Source organism: Neolamprologus brichardi, chromosome 12 (assembly GCF_056152115.1).
Source record: "Neolamprologus brichardi isolate AB-2024 chromosome 12, ASM5615211v1, whole genome shotgun sequence".
NCBI lineage: Eukaryota > Metazoa > Chordata > Actinopteri > Cichliformes > Cichlidae > Neolamprologus > Neolamprologus brichardi.
In genome coordinates, this window is record NC_142115.1 from 32749500 (window position 1) to 32767955 (window position 18456).

The 18456-nt window shown below is 38.0% G+C and overlaps 1 protein-coding gene across 1 annotated transcript in view; it reads left to right on the forward strand.

Annotated features, from left to right (window-relative positions):
* LOC102787094 (phospholipid-transporting ATPase ID-like) overlaps window positions 1-18456 on the forward strand; it is a 53640-nt gene that overhangs the window by 9097 nt on the left and 26087 nt on the right. The window contains exons 2-3 of the mRNA XM_087849409.1: window positions 11583-11673; window positions 13424-13482. Of these exons, the coding sequence (XP_087705535.1) occupies window positions 11631-11673; window positions 13424-13482 (102 nt within the window). The 5' untranslated portion in view covers window positions 11583-11630. The remainder of the gene's footprint in view (window positions 1-11582; window positions 11674-13423; window positions 13483-18456) is intronic.

An 18456-nucleotide genomic window follows, 5' to 3' on the forward strand; every position in this document is an offset into this window, starting at 1 on the left:
CTTTAAGATAAGATGGCTTCTGCTTATTCAATAAAATTAAATTTGATTCAGAATTTAACAGGAAACCAATGAAGTCGGTGTAGGAGAAATATGCTGTCTCTTTCTTGTCTCTGTCAGTACTCTCACTGCAGTTTTTTGAATTAACTAAAGGCTTTTCAGGAGTTTTTAGGACATCCTGATAATAGTAATAGTAATAAATGCATGAACTAGTTTTTCAGCATCACTTTGAGGCAGGATGCTTCTAATTTCAGCGATATTGCACAAATGGAATGAATATTTGTTTAATATGCACACTGAAGGACACGTCCTGGTCAAAACTGTCTCTGAGATTCCTCATGATGTTAATGGAGGCCGAGTTAATGACAGAGTATTACCATGGTGTGAAAATGCCTATCTACTGAAGTTACCTACCAACCAATATGCCCACTGAATAAATGAATGAATACAATGAAAGCTAAACAGAAGAATACAGACATAATTTCCTAATCCCCCAAAATAGTTTTAGGTGATTGACTAATTTTTGACTCAATCATATGTTGCAGCTCTACTTACCTCAAAAGGTTGAAGTGTACTGAAACATTCAGACTGTAGGGCAGCTATTATTAGCAAAAAGCCAGATAACACAAGTACTTGCTGATAGAGACACAGCAGAAAACCTAGGGTGGAGGTTTGGGAATGCTGACCCTGAAAACCAGGATCACCAATGAAAAATTTCAGTTTTTCTGTTAATCATTCTGAGATTATAAGTCACAAAGTCACAGAGCTCAAAGTAAAACGATGACACCAAAGCTATTACAAATATAGCCAGAAGATAATAAAAAGAGGTGGAAAATGACTGCATCTCTTATCTCTGCTGTCATTTAGGTTTAAATAACCACAAAGAGACAAAAAGCAGTAAAACACAAGAAGACAAGAATCAAAAACAACGTCAGAGAGATGACTGATAAAAAAATGCATAGGTGGGGAAAAAATAACCGCAAACACCCAAAACAATTGCATCAGTTATGAGAAACCAACAGACTCATTTTGTGTCTTTGCTAAGTCTGAATTCGTCCAGTGTAGGAAGCAAACTAGTCTTGCCCCAGAAAACAATCCAAAAGTGTTTTTGTGCTTCCTGCTCTTATGATGTGTAGGTATACTTTAAGCATTATTTGTTTCATCTTTTGATCTGTGAGCTTTTCCCATCCCTAAACATAACCAGGTCACTAGAGTAAAACAGTGAGTGAAAGCAAAACATAACCAAGAACAAGAGCTGAACTCCAGTCTCATCAAAAGTCTGCTGGGTTTTTTGTTTCACTTTTTTTTACTGTGTTAAAATGAAACCACTACCATGCAGCGATTAGAGGAAGAGTTACACGATGCTTTCTATGGGAACTAACTAAACTAAGTTTGATTTGTTCAGAGGAGCTGATGTAGGAAGGCTCAGGCATCTCACACATCATTGTGTGTCAGATAATGCAGTGTTGTCAAACTACTGGTGTGGTTACAGTGTCACTGGATTATAATATTCATGAGAAAGCTCTGTCACTTCCAACGCATCATTTTTCATCAGTCAGTGTTACTCTTGCAATGAGATGCATATGAACCAAAAGCACACTCTTTTCTTATTGGTGTATAAATCTAACAGCTACTTTCAACATCTTCATACACATGGCGTCTTCATAGCATAACTTCACACTTTTGTTTTGTCTGATTTTTACACCAGATGCTGGGATTAGAGCAGGGCAATATGACCAAAAATATTTATCACGATATACATTTGAAAATTTGCGATAACGATATAACTGACGATATAATTGACACTAGAAAAAATACTTTACAACTCCACAACTTTATTAGTGCAAAAAAATCCCATCAATGTGTTTTCACTTAAACAAGCAGCTGTTTTTTATGTGCATTAAAGTTATATAAAAATGTAACAGTGCAAATTCCTCGCTGACAGTTTAACCAAAAGGCATTTCCAGTGGAAATTGGCCGACATATCCTCAGCATAACCGTGTATAATATCCACAAAACTTAAAAAGAGGTTATACACACGCAGTACGATATCATTATGTTGAAGCACAGTACGTATCACTCCGCGAGGCGCCTGCCTAATGCCGTAATGCTCCGACAATCCATCAAGCCATGCAGTTCGCAGCTTAGCAAAGTCGTACTAAAACATTTGACAGATTTTCGAGCGCCGTGTACATAAAATCATTTTGAGGTCAGTAAACACAACCAGAATTCATACAGAAGGCACACGGGATTATAAGGGGCACTGTCGATTTTCAGAAAAATCAAAGGATTGATTTTAAGTGTGCCGTATTTTCCAAACAACAAGGTAATAACGACAGCCCGCTAGCATGCTCTACCAAAAATAGTGCTTTGTTGTGTATCTGACGGACGAAAGCTAAACCAGTTCCACACCACTGAAGTTGCAGCATTTTTACAAACCAATTCTGGTTCATCCGTTTCATTTAACAATCCGCTTTCGCTCTTCTCATTCTGCGTCGCTGCCATGTGCGAATGTAAACATAAGCACTGCGCATGCGCGTTTTACCCATATTCTATCGCGATATGTCATTTTCCTATCGTTGCCCAAAATTACACCGGTATTACTGTGAACGGTATGATATAGCCCAGCCCTAGCTGCGATCCTCTTCTTATTAGGCAAACGTCTCAACCACATAGATACACTATATAAAGCTAAGAAGAGTTTGGATGTAAATAAGTCAAACAAAGTGCAAAATAGTCCAACATTCTTCATTTAATCTTTAATGTCTCTGTTTTAGAGACGCTGTAGCTCTTTTAAACAGCAGTGTGTTGTGTGACGTACTGCTACCAAAGTCTACCTTGTGCGTTACTGTGAGACACAGAAAACATCTGACAAACAATTATATTCCTTTAATCTTTGACTGAGAAGCTCTTAAACTTGTGATGACATTTAATAGCCATTAAGAGTTTTCCACAGCTGAAACTGTAAATGTTTCCTTCTTCTCTACACACACCTTTTCTCCACAGTGAAAACAGGGCCCATTTATCCAAAGCTCTGTTTGCCATTAGACAAAACACGCAGAGAGGGAACATGCTTAGGGCTCTGAAAAAACAGCAGCTGTGCTCATTTGCTTATCTGTTACTGCAGGTCATCGTCTGATTGGCTCTTTTATGGAAACTGTTTTGCAACAGCTATCATCTGCATGTGCAGAGTTGGTGTCTATTTCAGGATGGCAGTGTCATTTGATGTTTGTGATATGTTGATAGCTTGTTGGAGAGCTTTTACTGAAGCTTTATAAATTTGACATAAATATTATAACCACAGCGCTTCAGTGACGCGGAAATGCATTTTAAGCCTGACGTATGTTATCTTGGGAATTCTTTGGTTTCCTCTAACCTTTAAAAAACATGTTTTGAAGTTTTAAACTAAGACACCACCTTTGTTAATCCACAGGTCGCTTTTGTAATTAGTCATTTGATTGCTTTGTTAGCCTTAAGTAGTAGAAAACCATCCTTTTTCAGACTGGACAAATACAAAGGGAGCTTTTCTGTAATTTGGATTCATGCACACAGAGGAAAAGAGTCTTTCTTTCAGCTGCGATCAAGCAGTCAGTTTTGATAATAGAGCTCTGTTCAGCTCAGAAACCAGAGATCACCGATTGGACAAGACTGCCTTTCATTTGTGTGACCTCTGACCGGCCACAGGTGACTCTGACAACTTGGATACTCTTACACACCTTTGTTTGCATGATGATGGTGTTTGCTGCACTTTAAAGAGGAGAACTGCACAGAGAAAGTGGGCATGTGTGTGTGTTTGTGTGTTGTAGATGCATAAATCTGTTGTGCGTTATATATGTGTGATCTATGTTGGAAGATTTTAGTGGGAAGATCTGATGAAGGTTGGGATAAAATTAAGTTTAGCACAAGTTTTATTGTAAATTAAAATTAGGCAGGTAGCAGTTATGTTAATGATGATTAAGTGTAATTGATTCTTGAGTGTTTGTGTCTGTGTGTGTGCACGCTGAAGATAATTTAAAAAAAACAAAACAGTAGTGCATTCATCTGTTAAAGTGGTTTTATTTAAACCACAGTATTTTTATATTCAGTCTCCCCTTGACCCACTTATCTCTTTTCCACTTTGGTTTTAAAGCCAAACGTGAAGCAGTTTGTGTCTCAAAATGATTAAAACAGCACAAGTAGGGCTGGGCTATATCATACCGTTCACGGTAATACCGGTGTAACTTTGGGCAACGATAGGAAAATGAAATATCGCGATAGAATATGGGTAAAACGCGCATGCGCACTGCCTATGTTTACATAAGCACATGGCGGCGACGCAGAATGAGAAGAGCGAAAGCGGATTGTTAAATGAAACGAATGAACCAGAATTGGTTTGTAAAAATGCTGCAGCTTCAGTGGTGTGGAACTGGTTTAGCTTTCGTCCGTCAGATACACAAAGAAACACTATTTTTGGTAGAGCATGCTAGCGGGCCGTCGTTATTACCGTGTTGTTTGGAAAATACGACACACTTAAAATCAATCCTTTGATTTTTCTGAAAGTCGACAGTGCCCCTTATAATCCCGTGTGCCTTATGTATGAATTCTGGTTGTGTTTACTGACCTTGAAACAATTTTATGTGGTACACGGCGCTGGAAAATCTGTCAGATGTTTTAGTACGACTTTGCTAAGCTACGAACCCGCACTGCTTGATGGATTGTCGGAGCATTACGGCTATCGTAGGCAGGAGCCTCGCAGAGTGATACGTACTGTGCTTCAACATAATATTACTGTATTGTGTGTGTATAACCTCTTTTTAAGTTTTGTGGATATTATACACGGTTATGCTGAGGATATGTCGGCCAATTTCCACTGGAAATGCCTTTTGGTTAAACTGTCAGCGAGAAATTTGCACTGTTACATTTTTATATAACTTTAATGCACATAAAAAACAGCTGCTTGTTTAAGTGAAAATACATTGATGGGGTTTTTTGCACTAATAAAGTTGTGGAGTTGTAAAGTATTTTGTCTAGTGTCAATTATATCGTCAGTTATATCGTTATCGCAAATTTACAAATGTATATCGTGATAAATATTTTTGGTCATATCGCCCTGCTCTAAGCACAAGTACCATAACTGGAGGAAGTCTTCATCCACTCCAAAGTGAAATGTCGTTTTTAAGGATGTTTGACTTTTCGACTCTTTGGTTGGCTTTGTTGACAGATGAATATTTAAAGGATTTGAAAGATTTGTTCTTGATTTGTGTTCTTCAGTTTTGTAAGAATTTGCCTTCATAGCTAAGCTTTTCGCAATCCATGCCCCCGTGTACCTGAAATTTCAGCAACCAGGAAACTTTTGGCTTCCATATCTGCACTGTACAGTATAAAAAGCAATTATCAGACTCTTCTAGTGCTTGATATGATTTATCAGTGAGTGAACATGTGATATTTACAGTAAGAGATTACACAACTCCAGCATGTTTCATGAGCCTGCAGGTTGAATTACATAACTAAATGCAAAAGAATGTTTTGTTTTGTTCATGTGTCATATAACAAAATACACATAACAAAAGTGGATGCTTGGTGCTTCACAGGATCCATGAAAACATGGAAAATCTGCAAACTTACATTGAAAAATGTTCTGCAAAACTATAACCACTATAATATCTCCATGAAACTGTGATTACATAAGAAGTGAACGTAGGAAAATGTTGTGCTCCTCTGGAAAAAGGAGGTGTGTATATAAAACCTTTGGGCCTTTCTTTAAGAATTTACAAGACAAGGTCAAAACTAAATGCAAAGACTTTTGTGCAGCAGTGATGGCTGCACAAGTTTATTTGCATATAACCTAACACAGGATAAGGATATGCTGATAAGTCTGCTCTGAAAATGAAAAGCAAACACGATACAAACACATTCTCCTGTGCTGATACTGTCAATGTCTGGACCGAAATACACTTAAAATTTGTTTTTGTACTTTTATACCAGTGAAGCTCTTTGCAATTCTTGAATATGCTTTTGATATCGCTGCACAATAACACAGAAACATTATGCATCACTACAAAAAAAAGTTTATGAAACATCATACTGGTGCCAGATCTCTTTTAAAGATTAGAAAAAGTTAATATAAAAAATAATTCACAAGAAAATTCACTTTAAACTTATCACTAATTCAATACAGGTGTGTATAGTTGTAGGAGAAACCCTCATATTTATCTTGTGACTCATTTCCCAGCGCCTAGATGAAGAAAATCTACAGTAATATCCTTAAAAAATGAACACTTTACAGAGTACAAGTAACTTTAATTATATTTTGTTAACAGTACTTGTATGTTGTAATTTATCAGATCTTAGCGACATTCTAAGCTAAAACAGCTGGTAAATCTCTCAGACCATCCATAACTCATTCAGTGGAATCAGTTTGGTCTTTGTGGTGTGTCAACGCAGCAGTAAAACTTGCAAAGTCACAGTCTGCCAAAACCGATTGCATGGATCAGAGAAACTTGAACAATCCACGCCATTTGACATTTGAAATCTTGCTAAGTCGTCCTGATGGCTGAATCTTGACTTCTGTAATGAAACTTTCACCAGGCTGGACACGCCTCTCGCTGTCGACCCACATGACTTCTGTGTTTGTCTGCAGAATAGACTGATTTTTTTTTATTCAACTGAGTCACTTGGTGAATGAATGAGGGGTTTGTTTCCCAGCATTTAAGGGGTCTTGATGCATGCTCAATCGTCCAAGTAAGTAAATCCCAAAAGGTTGTTCATCTGGATGTAGCGTTTTCAGTGGGAGAAACATTTCTCAGACCTCACAGACATTGCTCCTTCAGTAGGCTGGTTTGAGTTATTGTGCAAATGTACTTTTTATAAGGTTGGGGAAACCTGCAGTCAGCTTAGATGGAAGAAGTCACTTGGATGGGTGACAAAATGTTTCTCCCCCTGAAAACGTTACATCCAGATAAGCAGAATCAACCTTTTGGAACATTTAAGGGGAGAACATTATAAGTGTACATAAGTGTTTGTGTTTCTCCACAGCTGCACACGTGGAGAAACTCTGGCTTCCTGGTATTTTTTTTTTTTTTTGGTGTAAATAATGACATAACAAGTTTCCTTAGAAACCTCACTTGTTCCATCAAAGAAACTAGTCTGTTATCACAGTGAAAGTGAGTCCTGATAGTGTTGTTTCGTAATCTATCATTGATTAAAAAGCTCTGTTGACTTTAGTTGGGCAATGCGTCAAACCCAGTTTTTACTTCAGTGCACCATTTCCACTGTAACATTTCCTATCAAATTCTTCTTTAAAAAAAAGATTATAAGCAGAGTTTAAAGTGGGATTTGGAAGTTGGGCAAACGTAGCAGTCCACCGTGGGGTTAAAGAATTATTCATAAATAAGTGACATAATTCATTTGTTCTTTGTGTACAGGCTGTGATCCATTCACCTGTGCTGCTATTCCGAGATTCGCTGCTCTTTGTGGAGTTTTTCACAAGATACGACCAGATATGTCACAAGCTACATGGACGATTTCCAAAACTGTAGATATCCCTAAAGCTAGAATAACAGATAGAATTCAGTGAGCGAATCTAATCAATATCACCTAAATTATAAATGTCTGCTACCCTTGGTGTGCCTCACATCTCCCATGAAAACCACAGCTTGCTCTGTACCACTGCATTACAGAGCATTATTACCACATTGCTATAAACTACCAAATTTACCCTGGATTAAACCGTCCCAGACCGCCTAAAGAAAGACGAATGTCTTGTTGGTTTAGGCGGACTGTGATGTCACTGTTTTCTTGTTATTTTGCAAATATCTCTAAGTATGCATTAACAGACCTTTCAGATTTAGGTGCTGGAGTACCGCCCCACAATGTTTTCCATAGAATTAGATATATCATTTGTGGTTGTAGCAAGGTTGTGTGTGTAAAAGGAAGCACAACTACTCTTTCTAAAATGAATCAAGTTCTGGTTAGAGTGATCCACCGGGTTGCAGTGGACCTACAGAGCAGAACAAGGTCTATTACCATGAGCTACAGTCCAAGTTAATGGAGGTAGTTTGCCAGACACTGGGACTCAAGACTCGAGACAGCTGAATGACGCTGAAGACCAGCAGTGACCAGATTTTCATAGTGAGAGCAAAGGGATTTACCAGTAGTAAATCAGCCATGTTTTTGTCTTAGGTGGATGACAAATTAACCAGCCTAGGAGACCATCCAAATGTAGAGTGGGAAAAACAGTTTCATGTGAAAACATTCAGATTTAAGATCGTCCAAATTGTCTAATTTCGTCTTTCTACCCCACTCTCATTTGAATAATTCTGTTTTATCGATATCACCTCAGGGCCATGAGACTTGTCACATACGAACATTTTTAAGGACGTCGCAATTAAAATGTGCAACATTAATCTGCAGGGTAATCTTGTTAAAAGGGAGTAGATTAACCCAGACTGCTTTGCGCTAACACCGAGCCGCTTTAGGTGTTACTGTAACCAGCGAGCAAAAGCAAAATTAAAAGTATCCTAAAACAAAGTCTGAACACAAAACTCCAAAACTGTGTGAAAACTGAGGCCCTGGCTTCTTAAAACAGACCATTAGCTCACAGCATCAAATGTTGCTTCTCACGATGCTACGAATCACCAAAGCTGAAGGACGTCTGATGCTTTTTGTTGCGATGCCTCTAACAAAGCGTCAGCGTGCGATGCTTGGGGATGAAAATGTGTTTCACAATGCATTGCATAAGTATCCGGTGGATGTTTTTTTTACTTAACTTTTCATATATTTCCCAGCATGCATGCTGCTGAAGTCATTATTGTTTTCGTATAAAAATACAACATGACGGGCGGCTATCTGATCAAAACTGAAATCAAGATAGTTTTGCACATCAGCCACTTCCTGACGCCTTCATTTGTGAAGAACTTTGGTTAGAGGGGTCACACTGAGACAATGTTACTGGCAACAACAATCCCAATCTTGTGAAAATCCTGTGATAATAAGAGAGGAGTTAGAGCTTCTATTCAATCAGTGAATAAATAGTTTACAAATGGTTTTTATGTCACGTTAGCTAAGAAAATAAAAACATTGTGAACACTGTATTTCGTTATGTTACATTGCCCAACCCCGGCTGTATTAGTGTCTTTGTGTGTGTGTCTGTGTCTGTGTGTTCTGTATGTATTTCCAGACTTTCCTCACATTCTTCAACAAACTCATATGGTTGATATTTATAGCTCCAATGCTGACGTCACCTTGGCAACCAAAGCTGAGAGGCGGGATTCAAAAACCACAACTACTTTTGTGACACGCAGGCTTGCTTCTCTCTCATAACCACATTTACGCTCTGTTCTTGTACATTTCTTGAACCTGCTAAATGTTTTGTGCACCGTGTGTGTGGGTGTGTCAGTCTTGTCGCGGTCACACGTCAACACTACACAACAAGCTGCATATTTGCTTTTTAACATTAGCAGATTTTTTCTTATTCGGTGCATTAAAACACAACATCCTCACAGCAATGCAGTCCCACATTGAGAAGAGAGAAAAAGCAAAACCTTTCTGGCAAATGCAGCCTTGCTTTTGACAAACACCAGCTCTACCATAAGCAAGGCTGTGAGATAGCTGATAACATATCATGACTGTCTCTATGATTCCTACTGCTGCTTATAGAAATGAAGTTGCATAATTTCCTGTGTAACTGACATGATGGTTCCTTCAACTGTACGAGATGTTTCCACATAACATTTTTTAACTTGCATCGAGTTGTTTGTTTAAAATCCTGTCTTTTTAAGAATGTTTCAGCATTTTGAGAGTTTAAATGTCACATCAAACAATATTTAGAAAAAGTGTTAGCGGGCAATGTCAGGAAATGATAAATGGGGGTTCTAAATATCACACTACTTTGGACCTATGACTTTAAAGTCAAATAAGGTCAAACTTTTGTCTTTAAAACCACACTTAAAGTTCTATTGCATTTGTTTGTATTGGCAAAATTTGGGACACGATACTTGCAATAAGGGACTCTAAATATCACATTACAGATTTCACAGTTCTAACTTTTGCATTTCACATCTGTTTTTCTTTCAAGTTGACCCCAAAATGCTGTATTTTTACTGCGTTATAAACTTTTTAAGCATGTTTCAAAAGAACAAAGAAAACAAAATGAATATATACAAAATGCAATACTATTCCATTAAAATTTGTGCTCTTGTTACTATTTTTATTTAATATTTATTTCTAAGGATTTGATGGAAAAATTTTCATTACCTTGCCATGGTAATAAAACTTTTCCAAACCTTCCTGGATCTAGATCTGGATCTAGAGCTCCTGACCTAGAATCTAGATCAAGACTTTAAAAGTTAATCATTCCTGAGACGGGCCAAGGCTCTGGTTCAAACCAACCAACCAATCAACCCTTACCCCACCTCTTTGGTAGAGGTAATAATCTTGACTTCTGTAATCATGATTCTCTCTTATAAGTTTGCAATTAGTTTGAGGATGTTAAATTTATTGAAAAATCTCCAGTGTTTTACCCATACCCTAACCCAACCGACCAACCAACCCAACCAACCAACCCAACCAACCCAACCAACCCTACCAACCAACCCTAACCTCAGCTCTTTGGCAGAGGTAATAATCTCGACCTCTGTAATCATGGGTCTCTTTTACAAGTTTGCAATTCAATTTGGGATGTTAAATTTTTTGAAACATTCCTAGAGTTTTACACATTTGCTGTTGATCAAATTCTTAAATAATATTAAATCCTAATAATAATTTTCTTTCAGTGAGTTTGAAATTGTGCCATGTGCTCCCACCAGAATTACAAACACCTTTTTGTCGTAGCAGCAAACCCTTTTTAAATCTACATAAATTTCTATGATTTAGTAATGACATATCATTCTTGTTGCATATAAAATTTGTCTATTTATTTTGCACTAAATCCATTTTGACAAGTTACTGGTTTAAATGGATTTGCGTATCCTCTTACATAATCCATGTGGTTCGCTTCAGCATTTGGCATTAACAGCTACACATGGTGTTCCTCACTTGGCGGAGACAGATACTATGTCCAGATGTGGCTCCTGGCTCTGCCCTCTTCCTGCCCTGAATGAGAAAAGAAGAAGTGGATTTGTGGCGTAAGAGGGGAGTGTCCCCTCTGAGTCAGGCTGCCCAGCATGGGAAACGTATGAAGAGGCCTGATGTAGACCCTGAGCAAGGGGTTTTGGCACAAAAAAGACGTCTTTTCCTTCATTAGATAGCCTAAGAGCTGTGTTTTTTCAGTTTTTTCCCTATATCGTAACCATTTCCTAACACACCTTCCATTTAGATGTCTAAACCTTTTCTCCCTGGCCTGAAAATTGTTTCCGCTAAGAAACAAAATGCCTTTTAAAGGGCATTTTGAGGAACGATTACCTCATAGAGCACATTACGGGAAAATGCTCTAATGACGGCTGGCAGCAATTCCTACTTTAACAGCACTGACGTTTCAACTCTTAGTTTCCAGGAGAAAGGCAGTAATATATTCAAGAGTGAATTTACTTCCCTGTAAGGGAGATAATTAGTGACTCATTTGTATCTTTTTTAAGCCACATTATGACGTTTTCTCTTGATCTTAACAGATCGGTATGATGGGCAGATAGCAGGAGGAGGAAGAAGAGGAAAAGAAGATGTCATTCTTTGGGCTGGACTGTGTCAGGAAGAAAGAGAGGGGTAAGGTTTGAGCAGGTTTAGTTTATTAATATCAGCGGATCGCCAAAATATTTACTGTCTGTATTTTCACTACTGACATTTCTGAAAAAAATAAAATGAAAAACAGTCTCAGCCTGAAGCTTTGGAAGAACTTCCTCTGCAGATTTAGTGTTTTTATAATGGCGTTTAAATAATTCTAATATTTAGAGTTCTAAACATTATTGTTGTTTTATATACAGTGCTTGACAACATTTCGACAGCAACTTTATTTCATTAGCAGAGAAAAACTTGGCAGTAAGTGAAAGCGCCAGAACTTCAGCTGATGACTTGGGATTGTTTTTGTTAGTGTCAGGGAAGCAAAGTAGATATTTTTTTCCCCCCTTTCTCACTGTCCCTCTCCCCTTCTGTTTTTCTTTTCCTTCCTCTTTCTTTCTCCCTTTCCTATCCCTCACTCATGTCTGTCCCGTCTGTAACAACTGAAAATAAAATAAAATAAATAATAAAAACAAAGGTCGATCAAATGGACCAATACGGTAATGCCATGATGATCCATTTGGCAAAATAAATCCATTGGGTATCCTTGTTGGTCTTCAGACAACAATTCTGATGGCTAAAGAACCAAATGGGACAGGCAAAAAGAAAAAAAAAAAGGGAAGCAAAGTAACGGGTTAGTGAGGTACGTTAAGCCAAAAGCCAGAGATTTCAGTCTCACAAATGATACTGAAGTTAGGTTGAAGGTTTCACTTTAAAATGCATTTTTACTAATACATTTCTATACATGTTTTCAGTACAAAGAAATTTCTTTGGCATAGAATAGAATACAATAGAATAAACCTTTATTATCCCACGGATGAGAAATTTCGGTGTTACAGAGCTCTTACAGCAAGGGAAAATAAAATATAAAAGGAAGACACAAGGTGGTAGACTGTGTGGACAAATGTGGAATATAGACATTAATATTGCACATTAGTGTGCCCACAGCCTGAAGCAGAAAGCCTGGATTTACTAAGAAATTGATAACTACTATTGCATACTCGAGCCAGCAAAGTCAAAAATAACCCAGCTATGTCGAACTTGCTTTACAGCAGATCGTTCTGGTGAACCCTAATTGAGTCGTTGAGGCAGAAAAACAGGTCCCGAGACTGTTTATTCAATTAGCTTGGCTTCGGGGCAGGCTGAAAGGAAGCTGGCTTATTGACAAGCATACAGAAGACTGGGTGGATGCAGCTCACAGATTCAGTTTGCTATTTTTTCCCCTCCTAAATTAGCAAAGATTAGGAGATGCTATAAAATGCTGCAAACCATGAGGACAGAACTGGTGTTGCACCACCAAAAGCACCAATTCAGCATAAAATAGGTTCCAGTGGGGTTCAGGTCAGACTCCAAAGCACCTGCCTCCAATTTTACAGGCGTTCATCATAACAAAAGGAACAGGGGTAAAAAAGAGGGCACAAAAGTTAGTTTTTCGATAACAAGTTATACTGTATAACTGAATTTGAAAGAATTTCTAAATTTGGCACTAAAGCAGTGTATCATTAAACAAGGCCCTATTGCATTGTTGACAAGTCAAAATACTAGTGGGGGGGAAAAAATCCCTGTTATTTGCATTTCACAAATTTATAGCATTTATAGTTTCTACACAATTTTTTATTTTTTTCATGCCAGAAAAAGATAAAAATCTACTCACAGTTAAAAAAAACAAAACATATTTAAATACAAATCAGTTATGGTCATGCTTTTTGTTTTTTCATTTTTGTCTTTTCTTTTGCAGAGCTGGAAAGGAAAATCAGAGCAAACGACCGCGAGTACAATCTCTCCTTTAAATATGCGGTAAGTGCTGAATAGAGGATACACTGTGTGTGTGTTATTGGTGAGTTTTTCACTCACAGTTCATCAAAGTGAAATTCTATTGTCCACTACAAACGTGACTAAAATAGAGATGGAGATCAACAACAGATGTTGTCGCCCTCGTATCTTTTAGACAAAACACCGTTAAACACAATTTCTGTCAGTCTCGATATTAACAACAGGAAAAAAAACCATCCTTGGGGCTGTGTTTATGTGTCTGGCTTTTATCAAGACACGGGCTGTCAGCCAAAACCAAAGAGCTGAGGTTGCTGTTGAGTAAATGCCTTCATTTTCTGCTCTGAGTTGCTGCTGTCAAGGCCAAACCAGTGCATCAATAAATTTTACGCTTTAAAAACCAAAACACGAACAAGGAGAAGTTATTTTAGTCTTGTGAACGTAATCATTCAAATGTATCCAAAGCAGACATCATATACAATGTGTTCTTTTAGAATTTAGAATCCTCTTTATGGAGGATGCTGTTACTTAAAAAGAAAAGGAAATCATAAAAATAATAAAAAATTAGTAAATAATAAAACATTCAAAAGGCTGTTGCACTAGATATTGAAATAGATGTTATTAACGCTAAGCTGTGTGTTAGCTGTATGCTAACATTCGGCTTAAAGAGGACACAGCCATTAGCAAATAAATGAAAACAGACATAAACAGTCATTTCCTCTGTTTGCGTACTTGTACATTTTACAGTCAAAACAAACTTTCAAGCGTGTGGGTGGTTGTTCTTAGGGAAGAAATGCAGAGATAGTGTGACACGTGAGCTGCAGTCCGGCGAGGCGGTGGGGCTTCTTGATAACATCCACCTGGTGCAGACAAAATGCCTCTCACTCTTTCAGATATCTGTAGGGACGTCAGAAGAGTCACATAACATCCATTAGAAAAACCCTGTGATACTTAAGGAGGAGTTTCATTACAGATTCTGATCTGATTAAACCGTAGACAAAGACTTCTCTGAGGATATTTAACCCTGTGTATGTATTTTGGTTCAAACAGATTAACCTCAACATTTTTAAATGGGTGAATTTTACTTAATCTTAGAGATGCTCCTAGGAAATGTACAGTCACTTTCGGGGAATTATCTTTCACAATTATCAGTGAGACATTGTCCTACAGCGACCTAAAAATATCTACAAAAAAAAAATGTAAATTGAGCAACACTGAGAGTGGTTAATGCCACAAACAGGTTGCAAAATTAATCGTTTAATACACTAAGGTTTATAACCATTGTGCAGCTAAGGAATCTGTTTTTACCAGGGATAGAAGCTTGAGCGTTTGTGAGGCAAAGCATTTTTCTATTTTATTTATTTATCTATTTTCTGTAGAACCTCTGCTTTCAGCCTCAGTCACGTCACTTTTACTAATAAGTAAATTATTGTGTGTATGCTGCTACTTAATCACAGATGACTGTAATCACATAGACAAAAACATGGTAGGAAACCATTAAGCAGTGAACCATTCACCATGTGTTTGTATATACCACTGCAAACATGGAATTACATTCTTTCCCTTAGTGTTTTGTCCTGTTTCTGAAAGCTCTTTTCTTTCTTTTCTCTTTCCCATCACCCTCCAACCAGTAGCAGCAGATGGCCCCGCCCCTCCCTGAACCTGGTTCTGCTGGAGGTTTCTTCCTGTTAAAAGGGAGATTTTTTTTTATCCCACCGTCACAAAGTCCTTGCTCATAGGGGGTCGTTGGATTGTTAAGGTTTCCTTCTAAATACTGTAGCGACTTTACCTTACAGTATAAACCACCTTGAGGTGACTGTTGTTGTGATTTGGCACCATGTAAATCAGGGGTCTCAAACTTAAATGAGCTGTGGGGCCTCTGCTGGCACTGTCATCTCATGTGAGGCCACTTTAGTGTTCAAGTAGTACAAAAAAACCCAACCAAACAAAGAAGAAAACAACCACATGTATTTCTGAAAATAGTGTTGTGATTGTTTTTTTTTCCGTCAAATTTTAAATACTGTATCACAAGAAAAAACTGCAAACGTGAGCACACAAAGCCTTTCATTGAACTACCAAATAAACAAATCTGTTTATTCTGCTATCATTTTGTTCATACTTAAGAAAATAAAAATGCAGACATAAGTGTACACATTAGTTTTTTTTACAAACAACTCTTTCACTGAACTAACACAGCCAATCCCTCAACATGTTTCTGCTCTCTGCTCATATTGCCTTCCTAATAAATCATTTTTTGCTTTTTAAAGAACTTATTTTAACGTTGCACTCAGCAACAAACACATCCTCTCTAACAAAAATGTAACTTCAAAGGCCAAATTGCTTTATAGTTCTTCACGTCAATATACGGCCGCAAGTAGGAGTGACGTGGGCCGAACGTTTGAGACCCCTGATGTAAATAAACCTTAACTGAACTGAATAGTAAGACAACCCAAATTAGTGAATGCTAATATATGTTTTACCTTGATAGAAACGCTTGTGGCTGTTTGCTCAAAGTCTTACCCTTTGGTAATGACTTCATCTCATCTTCAGTCACTAATTTAATCAATAATTACAAAGTCTGACTGTGCTTAAAGTCAATATAATGTTTCACATTGGTCTGCAGATGTTGCTGGACTTGCTTTTTCAGTAAAGATCCAGAGTAACAGGATAATCCATGACAAACATTCTCTGTTGGTGTCGCGACCAGTGTTGGTCAAGTTACTTGAAAAAAGTAATCCCGTTACTTTACTGATTACTTATTTTCAAAAGTAAGTAATTACTTAGTTACTTAGTTACTTTTTAAAAACACGATTTACAACCTGAATAGATAAAGCGATAGATGTTTCAGCCCAATTCTACTTTTTCTGCATAATCCATCATACAAAATGTAATTAAATGAAAAAGTCTCTTTTTAAAACTTGTTTTATTAGTTTTAATGTTTTTGTCATGGTCCTGGGTCGGTGACCCAGCGCTTTCAGTTGATGATTATCACTTTCTAGTTTATTTCTGATCTTGTATTGGTTGTTGGTGTTTGGTTGTGTTTATCTTCCCTACCTGCGTCTCCCTCGGTGCTCTGTTCATGTCCTCGTGTTGTTATGTAAAACAGTCTGTGTGTTTCCTGTTTTACTTTGTAGGGTTGTGTCTCGTTATGTCCATTAGTTCCAGCTGTGTCCCCTCCTGTGTGCCATTTCCTGATTACCTGGTGTGTGTATTTATAGTGGGTGTCGGTCTGTGTTCGTTGTCGGCTCGTCTGTGTTTCATGGTGTCTGTTCCTCGTCTGTGTCTCTCTGCCTCCCACCCCATTTGTATGATCCGGTTTGTTATTTAGCTCACCCAGTTTAGGTTTATGTTCTGTCCTGCCCTCAGTTCTGTTATTTGTACACTGTAAATTAAACCCTCACTCTTATCATCATATCGGCTGTCTGCATTTTGGGTCCTCCGTTTCCTCCACACCACACGGCTCACCCCGCCAGCCGTGACAGTTTTAAAACTAAGCAAAAATTATATTATAGGCAACATTTTCTGACTGGAAGAAATTTGTTTAATATTTAAACCTATTTTCTGCACATTCCAGCACATAAAATAAAATATTTTTTGTGTTAACACTCACTCTTTCAAATAGATGCAAGTAAAACACAGCAGAAAATAAATAAAGTCAAAGACTAGCGGTCCTGTTGCTCTATTTTCACTTGTAAAGCAGGAGTGAGTAGGCGGAGGTTTACCCTGGTGCAGGTGTGCCGCAGCGGTCAGTGGAAGAATCCGCGAGTGTCTTTGTGAATTTCTCATTGTGTCGTTGCGCACACGGTGCTTGCTTGGAAGTTTAGGGGTTTTTTTCCGCTGTAAAAAGAAGTTTTCTTTCCACGCACAGCGGACACTAATGTTTTTGTCACTTTTTATGGAATCAAACTCAAAGTAAGGTCAGTACTTCCACGCTTTAAACGCTGCACGCTCATACTCTCTCTGCACTCATATATGATCCATTGTTGATCTGCACACAGCTGTTGTCACAAATGTGGCACTCGCTTGTCACTATCATGAGACATTCTCGCAAAAAAATCACGGCTTTAGTAACGCAGTAACGCAGCGTTCCTACGGGAAAGTAACGACAATCTAATTACCGTTTTTGCAATAGTAATCCCTTACTTTACTCGTTACTTGAAAAAGTAATCGGATTACAGTAACGCGTTACTGCCCATCTCTGGTCGCGACCGTGGTACAATGTGTCACTGAAGTTTGTTGAAATATGGCAGAGAGGCTTGACTTTTTAGTTTGTTGAATAAAACTTAGGAAAAGGTCTTATTGAGCAGAGTAGACACAGAACTGCATCAGGGATATAAGGTCTCACTCAGAACAAGTGCTTTCTAACTTTATTACTTTCTCAGGCTGATTACAGAGTGCTCTGATTATTAAATTAGTCGGTGTTACTGAGAATCTGTTCAGGAATATTCAAGCTGAACTCTCACTCTCCTTTATGCTACCTGTCTTTGGACCCAAACATAATTTTAGCCATTCAGTTTCCAAATGACCAAAAGCACAGGCAAACATTTCTTAAAAGCCTTAAATGTGATTACCTACCATTTGACTGTCTTATTACCATTTATACTTAGAGCCCAATTTCCATAAAGCAAGCCATTAAGGTTTTATAGATTTATATAAGTGCAGTCCACAGAGTAAGAGCTTCACACAGTGACCGGATGCTTCGGATATTAGGCTTTATTTGTCCAGTAGTTTCCAAGATTTGACTTCTCACAGAAAAAGCTTAAACCACGCCATGTCTGATTTCATTTGTCCGTCAAGCTCATCTCTTTGTGTACCTCTGTGCCATTTCAAGCACTCGGGCTACACAGATCACTCTGTGGAAATCCCACACTGACCACTTGCATTTGCACTTTGTGTAGACCCCCACATCAGAAGACTTTCAGTCTCATGCTCCCATGCAGCAGAAATGTCATAGCAAGTACGGGGAAGCCCAAGATGCGATTACAAGATCAGCCCACCTAA